Raw genomic sequence first — 21,009 nt, 5'->3', positions numbered from 1 at the left:
GGTTAATGAATTGGCAAACACAATTTGAAGGTTGCTAGTGAGAGACAAAATTATTGCGGAAAACACCATTTTCTTCTCTCTTGTTGAAAACTCTCTCAAAAACCTCTCTTATGTGTCTAATGTCTCTCAAAGAAAATATCAATGAGCAATTGCATAATTCTCTCAAATCATCATATTTATAGAGTGATACTTTTTTCTAAAGCCAAAACCAACTCCAAATAGAATTATAATTCCAATCCTTTTCCAAATAGAATTGGGAACCAAATTAGGAGATTTATTCCAATTATTTTACAAATAGGATTAGGCTATGGGCCTTTGGCTGGAACATGAGCTATAGCCCAACAAACACCCCCTCCAGCCAAGGGGGCAAATGGATTTCAAGTGGAGGAATTCTTGACAGGCTTCATGCCTGTCGTTGTTCTACAAAACTCTTATTTTTTCTGCGATCACCACTTTTGTAAGCATATCTGAAAGATTGTCATCAGTGTGTATCTTCTCAATCTCAAATAATTTCTCTTCCATGACCATTCTAATCCAATGATACTTTCTACTAATATGCTTGGACTTAGAATGAAAGGGGAGTGCTTGGTGACATAAATAACACTCTGATTATCACAGAATAAGACGAATCTTGACTGCTCAAAGTCAAGATCTTTCATAAATTCCTTCATCCAAAGTAATTCTCAGTCTCCTTTAGTGATAGCAATATATTCGGCTTCTGTGGTGGATATCGAACTTCAGTAGTCTAAATTGCCAGGAAATAGTTCCCCCTGCTAATTTGGCATTAAATTGATTTGATATGGAATTTGAAAAGATAAAAAAAAATGAATTTTGTGGTTCTAACTAAAATATATGAGAATATATCAAAATGTTATTTACTCTTATGATCTAAAATAAGTCACTTAAAAATTATCAAAAATGATTATATATAAAAGAAGAGACATTATTTTTTAAACAGATTAAAAAAAAGAAGAAAAACAATCTAATTGATTATGAGGATTTACTAGTATTGTTTTATGTGAACTAAACTATGGAAAAAAATAAGTAAATTAGTAATATAAGATTTAAACTATTCAAAAAAGAAATCATTAATCTAAGTACAGTCAAAACTAATTAGGTTTTGAGTAATTAGTATTATGTTAAATTAAATTTTGAATTTAACTCATATCCCAAAAAACAAATACAAAAGGAAGAAGATAGCCATCACCGATATAATAATTTAGTTTTTCTCTTCAACACGGAGAAAGTGACATTTTTTTAAATGAACTAAACAAAAACATAAATCACAGTAAATGGAGTAGTATTATATACTTATATTATCATATAAATTCTACTTAATAATTTCTCCATAACTATTTTAACTAATACAACACATGGTGGCACCATATGCCCTTTGTAATGGAACATGAGCCATAGCCCAACAACATTCACATAAGAGAATGGAGCAAATCAATTGGACGGATTTAATGACTTTTAGTCAAACGTATATTATCTTGTGTTAGTCATCATCATATCATACTATGGTGCATTACTACCTAAACCCAACGTCTTATCCATATAAAAAAGTTTTAGGCCATAAATTAATTAGATTTGAACTCAATATCTTATAATATCATGATGCATCGAGACTTTAATTCGATATCTTACCCTCTTAATTCGATGAAATTTGAATTCATCTTTTTTACCTTCACCCAATGACATAATAGGCCAAGGTGTAACATGACTCACTCTTGACATAATTCAAGCACTGAGTGCCATATTACGTATGAATCATTTTGTTGGAATTTAACTTATACGTGAAATTTTGTTCATAGAAAATTGGTCACTATTGCCATTCCTTTATAGTTTCAACAACTTTTTTTTTCTCACTTTACTAAAGTTTGATGATTTAGACAAAGTCAGACACTGAAATAAAGTTGTTAGGGAATGAAATGATCAACTAAAATAATTTTAGAGAAGGTAACATTAGTGGACAAGTAAATCTTCTAGCAAAATAAGTATGACTCTTACAAGCATATCCTTGAAATATCACATGGAAAATAAATTCAAATGTAAAAGAATAAAATGAAGGATATACCTGAAGATATTTCATGAATCTACTCTTTATTTTCTTTTATCTGGACACTTGTAATAACATTTTAAAAACAAGGATTTGATATTGCCTTTTATGGTCGGATTTAACATCCAATTCTTGACCAATCTTGCTTTGATAAAATTCAACTAAAGAAACACAATCGTGCTGAAAATCTGTAGTAAAATTAAGATCAGAATAATACATAAATATTGCAACCTTTCAATTTTCTTTCAAAAAAATCATTACAAGGTTTCATGAAACATGAATCTTGCGACTTAACTTGAATTTAAAATCCGAAGACCTAGGATCTCAATACAGTCCAATCTCATCAGCGCGGGTGGCTGAGCGTTATCGCGAGCTAATTCCGCCACTGAATGTTTCATTTTCGTTAGAGAAATCGTTAGTATCGTCAGTTGGTCAGAGGGATGGTAAGTAGATTGTTCGATAGCTTACCCACGAAGATGGATTTTCTTCTGGTCGACGCCCAATCCACGATCCTTACACAAATCTGCACAAACAAGTGCATAGTCCTCATTAGGTAGCATCTCAATATAAGTCCCTTCGTTATGATACTTTTTAAGTTTGTTCTCTTCAGTAATATCCCATAAATCAATATTTTTCTTGTGTCCTGACGTTACATAATTAAGATCTGATTCTTTCTCTGTGTAAATTTGCACACCTAAATAAATATAAGTAGGAATTAATATAATGTCTTCTAAAACTAGATTTGTCATATTGAATAAATGTCTCGTCATTTTCCTACTACAAGAAGATTTGATGTATCTGGTACACAAACATGTTATTTAAAGTGTAAGGGAAGGTAATTGTATTTAATAGCATTGATTTATATAATTTTAATTAATAATAATTAATTAATTATAATAAATTAAATTAGACAAATCATTAACTATAATTGACGTATTTCATACATAAGAAGGTCACTTAAATTAGAAGTATGAAATAAATTAAGTTAACAAAAACAGGAGGAAGAAGGAACAATAGATAGTAGAGATATGCAACTCGCAGGAAAAAAAATGCGAAGGATGAAAGAACGCTTAGGTGTAAAGAATGTTTAGGTGTGTTCTCGGACCAAAAAATTAAAAAAAAAGTGGTGTGTTTTTGACCATTAACTCATATAATTATAATCTTAAAAAGTACTTATTTGGCTAGAATATGTTTAATATCTCTAAGAAATTATTTAGTTTAATTAACTTAAACTAAATAATTAAGAAACTCCTTAATTATAATTTGAGAATTATTTAGTTAATTGGTTCAACGTTAATTAGGCTGTCTACCGCTAGGAATGGTACTATTCCATATTAAGTGAAATTTGAAACCATTGTAATTAAGGTAATGATTCATTAATATGTTCCTTAAACGTTGAAATTCATTTCACTAATCAAATAATTAGCGTTAAAACGTTTCTCAAATCTCATATAGATTGTTAAAGAATAACTTAAATTGGTAGTGATTGTGATTTAAATTCATCAGCAAATTATATTTGAACAAGATAAAAATATTTCTATTAGATATTGTCAATTAAAAATTTTAAAAGTTTTTCTTTTGTGTTTTTAATTATTCATCATATAGATAAGTTAATCATTTGAAATATTTTATATTTTTCAAATATATATATATATATATATATATATATATATAAAAAAAAAAACTTCAATAAGCCGTAATAAAGCTTCAACATGTTCCACTTGATAATGTGTATAGTTTAAGCAAGTAATATTTATGTGACTGCGTAATGGATATTTGAGAACATACTCATTTTTTTAAAATTAAAGCGAAAATGCCTAATAGAAATAATTTATCATACGTTCATATTTAATTGAAACAAACTATAATTCAATAGTCTAAATGAAATTTAAAGGCAAGTTTAAGGGGTTATGGATATTTGACCAAACTTCTAAAATTAATTAATTTTGAAAATTGCTTTATCAAAAAATGTATTTTGATCAGTTTTGTGTTTGACTTATCAATTTGAAAAATACTTTTGATCAACAATTAATGTTTGAACTAGCTTTTTAAAAATAATTTCTAAGTGTATTTTTGTAAAGTATTCTTGTTAATCTAACTGTTAAGTTATTATCTGTTTAGTCCTGCGCTCACATAAATTTGTCCTTTGATTTTTAATCCAAAAAAAGGCTTTAACAATTGATTTTGAATGCATTTTTATAAGCTTTAACGTTCTTCATTTATCTCTTCTTTAGAGGCTTTAGAGAAGTTTAGCCAAACAAGTTAATATTCAGTTTCTTCTTCTTGTCTTCCTTATTGTAAGATTTTCTAAGATTTTTAGGACATAGCTGTACCATAAAAAGACGGAAAAAATAGATTATAATTATTATTATTCAAATAAAAAAGATACATTTCCACTATGAAATGTTTTTTTGCTATCGGAAATATCATTATTATTCAAATAAAAAAAAAGAAAAAAGACTCAAATATGTTATTGAACTTTGAAAAAAGATTTATTTATGTCATCCATTAAAAGTTTGATTTATTTATGTCATTTCCGTCTGAGAAAAGGGTATCTATGCCATTATTTGTAAACTGAAAATATTTTCCGTTTTGCAAAATTATTTTGTACACGTGGTCAATTATGATTCGGCCATGTCATTAATTAAATTATTGTTTAAAATGGAAAAGGTTCACATATGCCATCAAACTTTGAGAAAAGGGTCATTTATGTCATCCGTTAAAAGTTTGATTCATTTATGCCATTTAAGTTAATACGAATGAACTTTTTCTCAAACGAAAATAACATAAATGAGCCAAACTTTTAACGGATAACATAGATAAGTTTTTTCTCAAAGTTTAATGACATATTTAAGCGTTTTCCAAAAAAAAAAATATTTGAAGCAAATGAGATATCAATATTTTATAATTTTTTTTTTTTTTTTTTTTACCCCCCCCCCCCCCCCCCCATTTGAATAAAAGAAAAAAACATTATTTTGTTGTCACCTATCATTCATTAAAGAATCAAAGCACCCACTTTAATGTAACCTGTACTATTTGAGATCTCATATATTTTAGTAGTACACACAAAGGCTCCTCTAAGTATTTTAAAGTTGTTCCATGCCCCTTCACTATCTGCCTCTTGTCTTCTTTTTCTCATTCTGTCTTCAAGGTACTCTCTTTTTTCCTAGTGGGTGTCAAGCAATAATTTTTTTCTTCATTCATTGAAGAGGATTTAGAATGATGATGATTTGATTTGATTTGATAGATAAGTTTGTTTTGTTCATTCTTTAGCTGTTGGGGTTTGTTTTTCTTCATGATTTGTTTATATTGAGCTACTTTTGTTGGATTCATTTGTGTATAAAGTTTAAATTTTTACCTGTTTCTTTTGCAATTTAGTACTCTTTTTTTTAACCTACAGTAGTGAATCTATGAGTTGTTAATTGTACTGAATTCTGAAGTACTAGTACTAGAGGCGAAACCAAGATTTGAACTTTATGGGTTCTAAATTCTAGAATAGCAACATTAAGTGTTAGTAGTAACTGGTTTTAGGACTTAATTTTTGTATATATTTAGTGAATTTCTTAATATAGATATGGAGTTTGAGCAACCAAGGTTGTGGCTTAGTGGTTAATGAGGTTGGTTGAGAATCATGAGATTAGGTTTAAATTCTAGCGGAGACGAACAGCACTAGGTGATTTCTTTCCATTTGTCCTAGCCTTAGTGGTTAGTGTTACTTGATACCTGTTGTTGAAAGGAAGTGGCAGGTATCCCGTGGTATTAGTTCAAACACCACGGTTACTTGCTACGCCCCTGACTAGTACCTAGACTGAGTAGATTGCACTTCAATAAAAAAGAAAGAACATTAGAGAATTGATACACTTGCCCTGCCTATTTAGCAGTAGAAGCTCATAGGATATTTTTCAAATCGTAAATTTGGTGCATTTGTTACTAACCTTTGGAATTTAACACCATTTGAGAATTCATTTATTTTCACTTCAGATGGTATTTTGAAGAAGATAGCGGATATTTGCTGGCTGCATCCCTCGATTAAGAGTTTGGTTTAGTTTAAGTGTAACAAGATTGAGATTTTTTGAGTGAAGTTTTTATGGATCATATCTTATCTAGAGAGAGCGATTTTGAGGTTGATCTTGAGAGCTCTAGGAGTACGAGTGGAGAAGCCGGAAATAATAATTCTACTTTGGATGCTAAAGCAGGGAATGTACTTTTCACTAGTGTCTTTAATGGTGATGGTGAAGAACTTTCTAAAGCTGAAAATGGATTGAATATGAACAGCTATACACAGGATGGGGATGAGCTTACTCGGGGGAGTGTTAGTGTATTTATAGACGAGGCAAGTTTAGCAGAGAAGAAGAAGAGCAAAGAAAAACGTAAATCCACGAGTGCTAAGAAGCCTCCCAAACCTCCTAGACCTCCCAGAGGATTGTCATTGGATGCTGCTGACCATAAATTGATTAAAGAGATTGCGGAACTCGCTATGATTAAACGTGCACGGACTGAGAGAATGAAGGCTTTGAAGAAAATGAAAGCAGCAAAAGCATCGCCGCCATCATCAGCATTGAATGGCAGTTCCCTTGCGTTGCTCTTTACTATTTTCTTCTTTTTTGTGCTATTGTTTCAAGGTAAAGATCTCGATTTGTTAGTTTGGGTTTCCTATGTCCTATTTTTGAGTGGAAATATATCAGCACATTTTTGCAATTGACTCAACCCTTTGTTCTCTTTCTTCTCCTTTTATTTTCTCCCCCCTCCCCTTTTTTTCGTACTGTTGAACCAAGATTTTGTTTCAAGGTGCAAAGTTTCTGATGATTTGGTGTTTACAATATTGTATGCAGGGATATCTTATAGAAGTTCAACTATGAACTTTTATGATTCAGTCCAATCTGGCAGGGTAAGGGAGAATAGGTTCATTATTGTACAGGAAGACTCTAATTTATCCACCAGTACTGCCATCGTCGTGGGCTCTGGCTCTTCTGAGTATGTACTATCCTATAAATCTATAATCATCTGAAAATGCTGCTTTACATTCTGTGCTTATAGATGATTCTAGTCGGCTAAGTTTTCATTTGCTTCTTAATTCATAGTAAAGTGGAGCAAGCTTCTGGTTTAATTCATGGAAATAGTCTGAAAAGTATCACAAGCTGAAATTCAGTAACAGGGTGGAACTATTCAAATATGACCACGATTGCCTCTATGTTTTGCCTGAAGGAGTTCTATCATCTATGTAAGTGACTCGGCACATGACTTGCCTAATTTGTATACCTGTACAGTGATTGATACTGGTTGATTGAGATGAATAACCACTGGCATAGCACTCTAAGGATGACTCGAAATTGCCAATTCACTAGAGAGCCTCATATTGTAAAATAACTTTCTAAGCATAATTTCCATGAATGTTCTGAGAAGACAAATGTTATGATATCTGGACTAGTTAAATAGTGCATAGTACACTCACAACAAGAACCCTGTAATTTCGGATCAACCATTTTAACTTGTTTACTAACCGTATCTCGTTTGACTTGCTTGCATTAGTTATGTATTGATTGCCTAGAACTGCGCTTGAGAAGTGCCTAAGATCAGACTTGTTTGCATTTTCATGGAATTGAATATGCTTTTGTTTTCTGATTTAAAGACTTACTGTACTTTGCTGCATTAGCATGCTCCAAAGCCTAAAGTTAACGGTAAATAACCTTTAGTATCATCGGGATTCATGACTTAAGTATCTTTCGGAAATACTGCCCCTGGGGCTTAGTTCAAGTGGCAAAGGTTGAGGGACCTCTTACTTACGTCAGAGGTTTGAGGAGCCTTGTGCCTTGCAAACTAGCCTGGAATTTAAATAAAGACACACTGTACTTGCTGCATTACCATGCTCCAAAGCCTAAAATTTAATGGTTAATAACTTTTAAGATTATCAGGATTCATGACTCAAGTATCTTTTGGAAATACTGCCCCGGGGCTTAGTTCAAGTAGCAAAGGTTGAGAGACTTGTGACTTAGGTCAAAGGTTCTAGGAGCTTTGCGCCATGCAAACTAAGCCTAGCATTTAAGTGATGAAGGGTAGAGGTAGAAAGTCCATTATCCCCGACTTCAGAAGGCTATGGTAGGTCCTAAGTGTTGGCCTCAGACAAATTTCCCGGTCATCCAAAAAAGAAAAAAAACTCTTTCTTAGGCCAAAAAACAATAAATATAACTGGAGAATTTGAAAGTAGTGACTCTTCTCTTAAGAAAAGGTTGCTGCTCTTTCTTTAAAATAAGTAATGTTATATATCAGTTATCACAATTCACAAAGACAAGGCAAGGTTGAGACTTGGGAGTGTTATGGTTGGCATGTTGGACACTTTTCCCTTACAATTTTCTATTGAATTTGGAGCTTGCAGTTTTCTGCTTCTTACGAAAAAGTAACTGTGCGAAGGTAAAACATCCAAATTTAACCTTTTAGTATTCAGTAATGGCTCAAGTTTGCCCTCCGTTACACTTTTGGTCTACTTATGCCTTTGTAATCAACAAATCATCTCATATTTGCCCTTATCACTAACGGAGCTCCAGCACTATATGCGTCCATAATCTTCGAGAAAGAAGGCTCGCATTTACCTCTCTTTTGGCTATGGTTTAAAACTACCTTTGGATGCAAGCTCTATTAGGGATTAAAGGCAAAAATGAGACTTGTTCCTAATAGATATAATACAACATCCACAACATACCGAGTGAAATCCCACTAAGTGGGATCTGGTGTACGCGGACCTTATCACTACCTCGTGGAGGTAGAAAGGTTGTTTCCGAAATATATTATTCCCTAACAGATATAATATAAGATCAAAAGTTAAATGGAGGGCAAAGTTGCTCTATTTCAGATAATCCAGGTATAAATTTGTCCTTTGTTTCCTTGTTTGAATAAAGTCTTTTTTTTTTTTGAATATCTTTAAAAAGTTATATTATGGATTGGGATATCTTATGAGATTCGTTATCAATCCCATCATTTTATTAAAAATGGCGAAATAAATAATCTCAAGACTAATTATTGTCTCTAACCAAACGCAGGATAAAATAATCCTGCATTTATCGCCAAATTATTAACCCTTATCCCCCATACCAAACGACCCCTTACTGTCTTATTCACCTTCTACTGAAATTTTTTCTGGATAATTTATATGCTTCGGGCTCGTTTGATACAAGGGAGAAGGGATGACTGATTAGGATGAGGTTATCCCATGTTTGATTGGGATAAAATCGTGGAATAACTTGTTCCAACCAAACAAGCCCTTCAAGTATTATTTTTGAGCCTTGCAATCCCTAATTCCCAAAAGAAAAAATAAGTATAGATAGAAAGACAAAAAAGGAGGAGCGTGAGGATTGAATCATTCCTTCATTCTAATTCTGGCTATTCGGCTGGCGGTTGATTTATTCATGAGCTGGAGAGATAAGACTTTCGATTCGCAAAATAATAGCACTAAAATACAAGAAAACAAAGTGAAAACGAAAATTACATCATAATAAATTTCTAATAATTGCTCTGCCCACACCAGAAAGCTCATGTACTGCATTGTTCAAACCAGTAAGAGGTGAAATACTACTCTTGAAATTCTCCTCACAATCCTGAGAATCTCCAAAACATACAACCATGCTATCTTCAGCAAATTTTGGGTTCCCTTTAGTTAAGGCTTCAATTGCTTCAGGCAAACTTATTGTCAAAATTACCTTATATGAGAAAGCACACTCTTTTAATGGAACTCTCCATTCTTCAGGAGGATTCGAAGCAAGGAGTGTCGAGATGATTTCTGCTCCTTGATTTGCCTTCGCTTTAATGGCGTCCACCACGATCAGCGCCAACGTCGTGATGTCGCTGCTGGCGCTGCGTTCGTCATGGCGCAGAGTTTTTATACAGAGATTGTAGTTTGGTGTGTTCTTGCATGTAGTCTCTACTAGATTGTTGCTGCTGCTGCTTGTTTTCTGTGTTGAGGTCAATAGCATAACTAGATATATCACAACAATCTTCATTTTGGAGTTCAAAAAGAAGCTGAAATCTGAGAGGTTGGCAAGTTCATATGTTGAATGGAGCTGTTGATTTTCCAGGGGTTTAGTCGTTTTCTTATACTCTGTCTAATTGTCGGCAAATGCACACCTATTAAGGACATAAAATTGAACTATCACTTTTAGTTATTCTCAAACTATTCTTGAAAATAGAAATAATTCAAAGTAAAATCGTAAGTATGAGCAATTAACTCTCTTGAATTAATCACCTACAAAATGTATATGAAGTGCAAAAATGAAAAAAGTTCAAACACTTATCTTGAACCTCGAACAATTCACTTATTTTGAACTATGAAAATAGTCCCAAAAATTCGGTTAATATAGACTAGAGAGAATAGTGTTTTGCTTTTGATTCCACCATCACTTGTTGTTGACTCTGTCTAGGTTATCACATTATTGTGTGGTTATTATTATTTTCTTATTAGTTGCTTTGTTTTTTTTAATTATTTTGATATGTTATATTCGAGCCGAGGATCCTTCGAAAACAGTTTTCTTACCTCCACAAGGAAGGGATATAGTCTGTGTACATTCTATTCTATCTAGACCCCATCGGTGGGGTTTTATTGGGTATATTATTGTCATACTTAGTATAATTTCATAAGTGAGGTCTAAAATTGATAGAGTGTACACACCTTATCTCTACCTTGGCCGATGATGTTTCTGGAATACCTTGGCTCAAAAAAGCAAGAACACAAACTTTTTTTTTTATATGGCACTTGACACACATATTTACGTTTAATGCTAAACATAAATGTCATGGAACGTTCAAGATCACAAGTTCAATAACAATAGTTTTGATATGTACTTACAATTTTTATTATATTCTTAGGTTAATATAAAATGAAATTGATTGAGTAAAGGCTTACGTATACTATAGGCTGGTAGGCGTTATTTTTCTGTTTTCGACATTATCGAAATGGGATAGACGAGAATATTCCATGAGTTAGACATATGCATATTTCATTTTCTATATGAAATGACTAATTTAGTGGGGTAATTACTTTTTAAAAATTGGAGAGAAGGCTTAATATATCCCTCAATTTCAAGTGACTTATATATACCTTCGTCGTTATAAAAATAGTTCATACATATTTCTACAATTATAAAAGTGACTGACATATATCTTTTTCATCTATTTGAAGTGAAAAAAAATAATTTTAAATTATTTTTTTTGATTTTTAATTTTTAAAATATTTATGTAGGGGTATATATGATTCTTCTAGGAAAATTAGAGGTATATTTGATTCTTTTCACTCATGAATTATTTTTTGAGTTTCTTATTCTTACTTTCATTATTTAGAGTAAAAATATGAGAAATAAAATGAAATAAGTGTAAATGGAAAAAGAGAAAAAAAAAAGCAAAAAAATTTTTTTTTTTGTGGCTATATTGTAATTTAGTTTTTGTATCTGTAAAAAAAATAATTATGGCATCTATAATTAGTTTTACAAGAAAATTAGTGAAAAAATTAATTTGACCATCAAAATAATAAATCCAAATTAATCGTTGAAACAAAGAAGTTAAAAAAACATGTATGAGATGGATCAAATATATCTCTACAAGAATTATATTTTTAGTAAAAAAATTGAAAATTAATTGTTTCACTTACGTTAGAGAAAAAAAGTACATGTGTGTCATTTGTGTAACAGTAGATGTATATATGAGTTATTTTTATAACGAGAAATAAATTAGCTCTAAATGACAAAGTTGAGAGATATATCAGATCCTTTTTCCATTAACATTTTTATAATTAAAATTTATTTATTATTATGAAATTTTAAACTTAACTAGTAAAATGAAGGAAAAAATGGGGGATAAATTAACATTAAAACACAAAAATTATAGTACCCAACATCACTTTTACCCACTTTATTATTACACGTTCATTAGGTACGAAGCAATATTATTACATATTTCTGATTATTAGCTACTGCCATTGAACTCAAAGATATGATTTGGCTATCCGACCTTCCGCTCCATTCGGGTAAAACCCACCCGGTTTACTCTCCTGCCCGCTCCCGTACACTATCCGGAGTATTTCCTCCGGTGTTCTGTCATAGGAAAGCGAGTACTTGTCCCCTGCAAGTAGTTACGATGGATGAATGATCAGTTGAACATTTTTTATTTAAAAGAACATATCGTGTATATATATATATATATATAAAATAAAATTTCTAGGTTCGTTACTACCTGCAAGTATGTTCCCCCTTATACTCCCTTCAGCACCTATTTTTGGTTTCACTCTAAGTCCTTCATCTTTAATTCCATGGCGTCCCAACTTGTTCCTCAGCTCTGATATTTGGTTCGTGAACTCTGTTACCGTTATCCCATAAGGTTCCACATTCTCTCTTCCTCGCTCATACAACAAAGCTCTTAGAACTGCATCTTGACCTGATTCTACTCCTAGTAATCCTGCTACTAGCTGTCATTGAAATATTTATACAATTAGATCATTTATCATTACACGATTATCGATAAATTTCTTGAAAAATATTATAAATAATCTAGTCAAAATGATAACAAACTTCCTATAATTTTTGTGAGTGTATATAATAACTTAAACTCAAATAAGAAAGAGTTTAAGTTTTATATACCATCAGTGTAAACAATTTCTTAATCTATCAAGTCATCCACAAACTATCTATCAAATAAATATTTTTAAAATGCGAAATTTGAAATCTTGAAAATAAAAAACATTACTCTTTTGGCAGTAGGGCTGTGGAGTTTAGGGTTGGCTCCAACATATCCAGTGAGTCCAACATAAGGAATGACATAAGAGGCAAGGAGATAGTTGATGTCATTAGCATAAGGATCAAAAAGTGGTTCTAATGGATGTCCAAATGCATCATTCATCACTGTTGCAAATGATTCTCTGCTTAGATTTAGGAGTGGCCTTGGAAATCCTCTTACTGTATCCTTGATTGCCCTGCATCAAATTGTTTGTTTTAGTCTGTTTTAATAAGAACCATATATATTATTGTTCCACCCTTAATGATATAATTTTATAGTTACAAAAATATGATATGTTTTAGATGATGAAACAATTTTTTGTGATCAGTCAAACACTTTCATATAAAATGAGACGAATGGAGTATACCATAAGAAATAGACAAGATTAGTTGATGGAATGAACAATTCCTATAACATAAGCACGGCGTATGAGAGAGATGAGCGAAAAATAAGTGATAGTCTTACTTATTTTTTAATATTTAATAAATAATAAAGCCATATATTATTCCAAAAATATATAATTTAAGAAAATATTATCGGACTTAGAATGTGGGGTGGGACGAGGAGTAAGGGTAAGGGTAAGGGTGAAGGGATGGGGTGGGATATAGGGTTGGCAATGGGGTGGGTGGGGCGAGTTGAGCTCGACCCACAAATTCTTTAAACCGCTCTGCCCCACCCCACCCCGCCCCGCATAACAATTATTTTCGTTTTCAACCCATCCCGCATAAATTTTTATGTTTTTTTTAATTGAATTTAATATGAAAAATAAAATTCATATTATTTTTTTCAGTTTTCACTAATTAACATCTTAACAACTAATTAATTGTTTCTAGTTAACATTTCAACAATTGTTTATTAATCGTTAATTAACTCTAATTAACATTTGTCTAGTTTAATTTTTTTTTTAAAAAAGTTAAAATTAAAGTCAAAGTTTAATATAAAAAAATTATATCTTTGATTTTTACTAATTACAAGATTTAATTTTCTTCGAGTTCCTATTTGATACCTTAAAACTCGCATAACTATGCAACCTGCCCCGCCCTACATTAATTTTGATAATAATTACTTTAACCCGCTCCACATCCGCTCAGGCCCGCATAACTCTAAATCTGCCCCGCCCCATTGTCCTCCCTAGTGGAATATTGGGGATAGGAAGGAGACAATCAGCGCGAAATGCCCGTGATGGAACTATTTTCTTTTCCAAAATTTGCACCCATTCAAAACACCTCCTGCGCAACGCTAAAGCTTTTAAGGGTGAGCTTATGAATGTTAGCTTCTAGAACTAAATAATAGACATTAGACATTCTGAGCAGAAAAGAGGCAAACAAATGAAGAGAAACATGACGGATCAACTACAAGAAACACAAAGCTTTGTAAATTCAATTAAATCCCTTAAAGAATACCAATGACTATTTTTCACTCAATTTATATACTTCCTTCGTTTCTGTCTGTTTGTCTTGTTTTTTTTTTAAAAAAAATCTATTTCAAAAAGAATATTTTTTTCCTTACGACATGTTTAAGATCAGAAGATGAAAGTTTTCTCAGTAGTACATCTAACATATCTTTAGTTTAAGACCACAAGATTCAAAAGTCTCTTTTCTCAACTTTCTTAAATTTTGAATCAAATCAAAATCAGACAAATAAATTGAAACCGATTAAAGTAACATAAAGAAATAGACTACTATAATAAGGTTAAGTATATGGAAATTCACCTAACATGACCAACTTCTTGATACCCAAATTGAGCAATGACATCTCTTATAAGAGGGCTAAGTTTTGCAATTCTAACACCAATAGGCTTTGGCCCACCATCAGCAAGTTCAGGTGCAAACTTATCCAAACCATGCCCAAAAGAACCCCATAAGAAATATTCAGCTTCCATATACTCTAAATTCAGTGGAAATTCTATTAAATCCACATCCAATTTAGACAAGTTAGGATGACCAACATAATTGTTAGTATCATTTATAAAATAACCATCACAACTTGAACTGAATAGATGCAAAATAAGTAGTACGAAATAAACAAGCATCATTTTTGAAGCTTAATTAATGAAAGAAGAAGAAAGGAAACTATTTATTTCTTTATGATGAAATTTTATTAGTCATACGTGTAATGTGTTAATTGACAGATGGAGAAAGAATAGAGAGAGTTTTAAATTAAAGTTTCTAAAAAAAATCTAGATGGGAAAGAGTTAGTTAGAAAGTTTTGGGTCAAAAGTTAATTTTATAATTTGGAGTTTTCTGTTCTATTTTTATCCTTTTGTTTTGTTTACGTAATTACAAATGTAAGCCATGCCGACTTCTACCGATACCGCTATTTCTAGGGGCGGAGCTACTGTACAATTTGCGTTGTTTTAGTTAAATTTAGGGGTGTGCATTTAATATTTTAATGTGTTTTTTATTTATTTTTTGATTTTGAAAAGTGTAACTCAATTCGAATTAAAAAAATGGTTTGCTTTGGTTTTTTCAGGTTCGATTATTCAGTTATGTATATAATTAGTAAAATAATCAAAGTTATATTTATATGCTAAAAAATAAATATTATATACAAGGAATTGAATCTCTTAAATATACTTTTTAATTTAAGTCGTAATTTTTAAAAAATAAAATAAAATTTAAAAGTATATCAATAGATCTGTATATCAATAGATGTCCAAACATAAAATATAAACTAAATCATGATAAAAGTTTCAACGAAATTAACTCTAGTTTAAAAATATATCTATCTATATCTATATCTATATTATTATAAAAGCATGAATATAAATGTTGGTTGACCAAACTATCCTCTAAAAGATTATTTACTTATTTGCCCTTTTAAGTTAAAATTTTCGCTATCTAAAAAATTACTAATAGGTATAAATGTAATTTTGTACTAGGACTAAACAAATCATATTTTTATTAGGACTAAATTTATTGCAGGATACATATTTTACTATTAATATTAGGAGCTAAACATTAAATCTATTTCAAGTAAATTATGAATAGAAAATTTTTACACGTTTTATAATACTTCTATGTGCAATATGCCATATATATTCTAAGATAACCGATTATTATTATTTTTAAGCTGAATAAAAGCTACAGATTAACGTTAAAACTTATAAAAAGTTTTTGCCACTAATTATGACTTATTTTCTTTTAAGTTTAGAATATGTGTGTACCAACAATACCTCTTAAGTAAATTATATAGTTCTTTCTTTTTTCGTTCGGTAATTGTTTTTTCTATAGAATATAATAATATATAGCCTGTTATTGCTCTCATCATCGTTAGACTCAATAATAAGAAAAATTTAAATACTTAAGTAAACAACAATCTCCAAAATGGGCAGGCTAGAGGTTTGAAATTCAAATAAAAAGTATTAGCTAGGTGTCCTAATTCGAGATCGGATGATGTCAGAGTTGGGTCTCGAATTGAAAGTTGGGCTAGATCAAGAGTCGAAAATTTGGGTCGGGTCTTGTGTCGGATGTCAGAATCGGGTGAGGTCAAATTTCGATTTAGAAGTCAGGTGCAGGGTCGAATCTCGGGTAGTAAGTCAGATCCCGATCCGGGATTCAGATCTAGTCCTAGGTCGTGAGTTGGTGTCAAAAATCGGGTCCTGAACCATGTCGGGTGTCATGTGTAAAGGTCGAATGTTGGTGTCGAGTTTTGAGTCGGATCCAGGATTGAATGTCGAGATTGAATTTCGGATCAGAAGCCGGATCTTGGATCGTGTCCTAGGACAAGTATTGAATCAAATCTTGGATCGGGAGTCGAGATCGACTCTTGATTCGAAAATTGAGTCCCGATTCAGGTGTCGGATGTCGGGGTCGAGCCCAAGTTAGGTGTCAAGATGGGACTCTAGATTGGTCATCGAAATATTTTTTGTATGATAATTTATAGGGAATAACGTGCAAATCACGTTCATAGATACTAGTTATTATAAAAGCACGAATTAAAATTTTCTCCATCTAAAAAATTAGTAATGGTTATAAATGTAATTTTGTACTAGGACTAAATAGAACATATTTCTATTAGAATTAAGTTTATTGTAGGATACATATTATCCTATTAATACTAAGAGCTTAACATTAAATCTATTTCAAATAAACTATGAGTAGAAAACGTTTAATAATATTGGTCGACCAAAATATCCATTAAATTTTGAACGACTTTTATATCCTTAAGGAGTACATATTTAATAGTTATAACTTTAATTAATTTTAAAGTCCTACATATTTACATAATAATTAAATAACAATAATTTAAAGAAAATAGTAAATGACAATTTTATTTATTGTAGAAAAATAGTAAATGATAATTTTATCTATAATAGTCTTTCATTAAAAGCAATGTTCAATCAACAATTTAATGAGATACAACCTTCCGTCATTAATCTTTTTTCCTAAATTCAAGATAATTCAAGACCAACTCTTGGATCCCGCGTCGGATCGGGTCGGATCTTAATTTGAGTGTCGGATTCCGAGTTAGAAATTGAGGTAAAATTTCAGGGTGTCAGGATTGGGCCCCGAGTTAGGTGTCAGGATGGAGTTTCGTGTTGGGTTTCAGATAGAGAGTCGAGGTCGAGTCCCAGATCAAGTATCGAAATGGGTCCTTAATCGATCGTCGGGGTCAAATAACGGGATCAGATCCTAGTTCGAAAGTCAAATTTTATGATCGGGTCCTGATTCAAAAGTTGGGTCCCGAATCAAAAGTTGAAGATCGGGTCCTAGATCAAATTCAAGGTCATAACTTCTGCTAAGTATCTAAAACCTAATATACAACAAAATCCAAAATCAAACACCAAGAACAACTTCAAAGCAAAGAAACAAAGAATATAAATTGACAAACTTACAACTACAAAGTGAAATATGAACTCAAAAGCTCTGAAAATCAAAAAAAAATAGAGGTGCTCAAGATGGAAAATCAGAACTATAGAGGAGTAAGAAGGTCTTATTGAAAAAGAAAGGAAACGAAAAATGAAAGGTTTGAAAGAGAAAGGAAATTATAAAGTTTTAAACTGTCATTTCCTATGTGGAAATTTTAAATGATGTGGAAATTTAAGTGTACTCGTTTGTAAGTCACGCACCACATAGTGGTTCAAAAAAGTGTTTAAAATGTTGTGTTTCAGTAGGTTTGAGGGTTCACGTGAGTAGAAGAATCTATGTGACAAATGGAGCCAAGTATAAGGGCATCCGAGGTCATTACGGCAATAAAATAATTAAAACTTAATAAAAATTGACGGATTGGATTATGACCCACTACCTAACTTGTTTTAACCCAAACAAATTGTGATAGGAATGAATCTTGATCCATTTATTGTCTCGATCCATTCAAATTTAACCCAATCCGCTTAACGATCATCCTTAGGCTGGCTATTGTATTCTATAGCCCGTAAGAATATATTGAGCTAGCCCACCCTATTGTGATGAGAATACTTGTTGGGTTGTTCAATTATTCACAATTTTTTTCACGATTGGCAAGGCTTTGTATTATCTTTATTGTATTTGTCTTATTAAATTATTCGAAAGTAGTATTTAACAGGGGGCGGGGCCAATACATTATCTACAGGTTCAGAAGAATTTAATAGCTTTGATTAAATCACGTATTTTACATTAATAAATTCATTATATATGTAAAAACGTTTAGTTGACAACTCAGTTACTAAAACGAACTATGATTTTGATTACAAGTTCAGAACCCATAAACTTCAAATTTTATCTTCGCCTTTGATGTTGGATTGGTATGCTGATACTAACCTCATTCTATGTATCTTATTATAGTGTAATTTCTAAAATTTTAACTCGTTCAAATTTAATTTAATCCGTCTATTTGACACCCCTACGATTGTGTAATTTGCTCAGCTGGAATTCATGCTGATATACTAACAAAAAAAGCAAAAAACGCCAGCTGCAAGGAGGAAATACCATAAGACTCTTTCTATTATTTCTACAATTAGAATAAAGGTATAAGTGTATCAGCCTGGCAAATGCCCACTGGTAGCATTATGTATAAATGAACGGATTGAATTAAATTTGAGCGATGTGAAAATGAGTAATAATGTAACCCGTCTATAATTGTGCCTTAGAACAATTAGGGAAACATTTTTAGTATGCAATTATTGGCCATTATATGGAGAATACACTCTTTCTATTAGTTCTTCGGGCACATGCGTTGCACGTGAATTATGAGTTCTGTAGTACTCCCTCCATTCCTTTTTATTTATCATGTTGCGCTTTTTGAGAGTCAATTTGACTAACTTTCAAAACTAAATTAAATTACATTAATTTAATATTTTCAAATCAAAAAATTAAATATTCAAAAATTATAAGAAAAGTACTCTAAGTTGTAAATTTTTTTATACCAATATAATTTAAAAAAAACATCTTAAAATAATAGTCAAATTTCATATTTGTTGATTCTCCAAAAGAAAAGTATGACAACTAAAACGAAATGGAGAATATATGATATTGTAAACTAATATTAATATCATTAAATATAATTTTGGATAAATAATTTTACCTTAAAATAAAATACAAATTTCTTTGAATCATTATTGTTAAGCATGAAGTGATGACTTATGTCTCAAAGTCAAGGTGATTGGATAGGTTAGGTCTTGTTATGTAATACGCCTTATATTAATTATATGTTTTTGTTACTTAACAACATTAACATGATTAAAGCACAATTGCTTGTCAAAATCTTTTTCACATTCTTTTCATCATAATTGTGGATGATATTTGTGTAAATAATTTTTTTTCTTTAAATACTATATAATGCATGTTAGTTTTAATATATCAAATCAAATAGTGATTAGAAATAATCTTAGCATACATAATGTCAGTATAACTAATACCGACATTATAATTTCAGTATTAATAATACACTTTATTCATCATATTCTTGTACACCCTATCAAATGACCCCTTAATTATTCATAAGATGGATTTAAAAAACAATTGGCTGCCTAGATTGCTTTAAAGGATTATAAGGAAATTCAAAGAAATATAAATGCTGGTGCCTGGTGAATTCTTTACGATAATTTCCATCCGACAACTTTTCAATAAGTTTTAAAAACTAATAAGAAAATAATGTAGCAAAAATAGTCCTTAAATGAATGTGCCAATAGAATACTATATGTTTTTGTACCTCTGACAATGAATACAATCAAATCAAAAATTAAATTCATTAAACTAAATCAGAAAATAAAATTTGTAATAAATAAAACAAGAAAAAAAAACCACATCATAATATAAATTATGACTTTGAAAAAAAATAATTAAAAATAAATATCAAACAATTTAAAATGACAAAAACATACCTTAGTCGAGAAAGATGACGGAACAAATGAGCGATAATAGTTGACATAACTATTTTATCACAATCTCTTTATTAATTAATGTTTAGTATTAGATATTGAAAAATAATTTAGAAATCAAGCAATTAGTGCTAGGGTTAAAATATGAAGAAAACAAATTGTCTTTTCTTGATATATTAAAAATAATAAATAAAAGTGAAAATCTATTTTGAAATAGTAGACAAGTAAAAATAAACAAATGGAGTGTTAATTAACTTAATTGATTTAGACTGAATGTATAAAGTTTTTAATTCTTTTACTAATTAAGCAAAATGATGCATAAAACCATAAAAAGGAAGTCTCACATGTCAATGAAACAAGAAGATCAACAATGTCGTTAACCCCAAATTCTGAAAGAATGTTGGATTCATGAGTAGAAAATCAACAGTGCTATAATTCTAAGAATCGACACGAAGCAATTTTGTCACGCGTTTGAACAAGTGTAAAAGGGCAGCCCGATGGACTAACGTTCCCGCTATGCGCATGGTTCGGAGAAGGGCCCGACCACAAGGGTCTATTGTAAGCAGTCTTACCTTGCATTTCTGCCAGAGGCTGTTTTCAAGATTTGAACCCGTGACATCCTGTCACATGACAACAACTTTATCGGTTACTCCAATTGTATTGCAAAAATAAATAAATAAATAAATAGAAAATTGAAGTAAATAGTAATAAGGGTATTCTAGTAATTTAACTTTTAAGTTTTGGACATCATACATTTAAGGTAGTATAGATAATCAGACATTTTTTAACAACCAACCACTATCTCAATACTTCTCAATATTCTATTGAAACGATTAAGGGTGTGTTTGGTATGAAGAAAAATGTTTTTCATGGAAAATATTTTTCTAGAAAATGTTTT

At 31.1% G+C, this 21,009-nt stretch overlaps 3 protein-coding genes across 5 annotated transcripts; 1 reads left to right on the top strand and 2 right to left on the bottom strand.

Annotated features, from left to right (window-relative positions):
- The first annotated feature begins 5,102 nt into the window (after nucleotides 1-5,102).
- LOC129880937 (uncharacterized) lies at nucleotides 5,103-9,932 on the top strand. 3 transcript variants are annotated; one of them, XR_008765509.1, is made up of 5 exons: nucleotides 5,103-5,210; nucleotides 6,041-6,681; nucleotides 6,892-7,033; nucleotides 7,141-7,280; nucleotides 9,798-9,932. XR_008765509.1 is itself a non-coding variant. In XM_055955210.1 (4 exons), exons 2-4 carry the CDS (start codon nucleotides 6,147-6,149, stop codon nucleotides 7,177-7,179), a joined length of 711 nt encoding a protein of 236 aa, XP_055811185.1. In that variant the 5' UTR covers nucleotides 5,103-5,210; nucleotides 6,041-6,146; the 3' UTR covers nucleotides 7,180-7,564. The 3 variants fall into 3 exon arrangements, 2 of the variants coding, with proteins under 2 accessions (XP_055811185.1, XP_055811184.1); XM_055955210.1 differs by lacking the exon at nucleotides 9,798-9,932 and having other exon boundaries at nucleotides 7,146-7,564; XM_055955209.1 differs by lacking the exon at nucleotides 9,798-9,932 and having other exon boundaries at nucleotides 7,141-7,564.
- On the bottom strand, nucleotides 9,382-10,180 carry LOC129880938 (cell wall / vacuolar inhibitor of fructosidase 1-like). The gene has a single exon (XM_055955211.1). It carries the CDS (start codon nucleotides 10,048-10,050, stop codon nucleotides 9,541-9,543), a length of 510 nt encoding a protein of 169 aa, XP_055811186.1. The 5' UTR covers nucleotides 10,051-10,180; the 3' UTR covers nucleotides 9,382-9,540.
- Nucleotides 10,181-11,938: 1,758 nt separating this feature from the next.
- LOC129878081 (desiccation-related protein PCC13-62) lies at nucleotides 11,939-14,846 on the bottom strand. Its single transcript, XM_055953436.1, has 4 exons — nucleotides 14,524-14,846; nucleotides 12,782-13,007; nucleotides 12,272-12,503; nucleotides 11,939-12,160 (listed from the first exon to the last, which is right to left on the bottom strand). The coding sequence occupies exons 1-4, from the start codon at nucleotides 14,844-14,846 to the stop codon at nucleotides 12,024-12,026; spliced, it is 918 nt and encodes a 305-aa protein (XP_055809411.1). The 3' UTR covers nucleotides 11,939-12,023.
- Nucleotides 14,847-21,009: the final 6,163 nt, after the last annotated feature.

The sequence above is a fragment of the Solanum dulcamara genome, chromosome 2 (assembly GCF_947179165.1).
Source record: "Solanum dulcamara chromosome 2, daSolDulc1.2, whole genome shotgun sequence".
Classification (NCBI taxonomy): Eukaryota; Viridiplantae; Streptophyta; class Magnoliopsida; order Solanales; family Solanaceae; genus Solanum; species Solanum dulcamara.
Note: the sequence above shows the minus strand (reverse complement) of the source record. Positions and strands in the feature narration are given on the sequence as shown.

Bases quoted from the DNA above. Each gene is read 5' to 3' on its own strand.
- LOC129880937 (XM_055955209.1), top strand. From the start codon at position 6,147: ATGGATCATATCTTATCTAGAGAGAGCGATTTTGAGGTTGATCTTGAG. The intron at 6,682-6,891 runs GTAAAGATCTCG...TATTGTATGCAG, and splicing joins TTTTGTGCTATTGTTTCAAG to GGATATCTTATAGAAGTTCA. The intron at 7,034-7,140 runs GTATGTACTATC...CTTAATTCATAG, and splicing joins GTGGGCTCTGGCTCTTCTGA to TAAAGTGGAGCAAGCTTCTG.
- LOC129880938 (XM_055955211.1), bottom strand. From the start codon at position 10,050: ATGAAGATTGTTGTGATATATCTAGTTATGCTATTGACCTCAACACAG.
- LOC129878081 (XM_055953436.1), bottom strand. From the start codon at position 14,846: ATGATGCTTGTTTATTTCGTACTACTTATTTTGCATCTATTCAGTTCA. The intron at 13,008-14,523 runs GTGAATTTCCAT...AATTTGATGCAG, and splicing joins CAAGAAGTTGGTCATGTTAG to GGCAATCAAGGATACAGTAA. The intron at 12,504-12,781 runs GTAATGTTTTTT...TTTCAATGACAG, and splicing joins ACAGCCCTACTGCCAAAAGA to CTAGTAGCAGGATTACTAGG.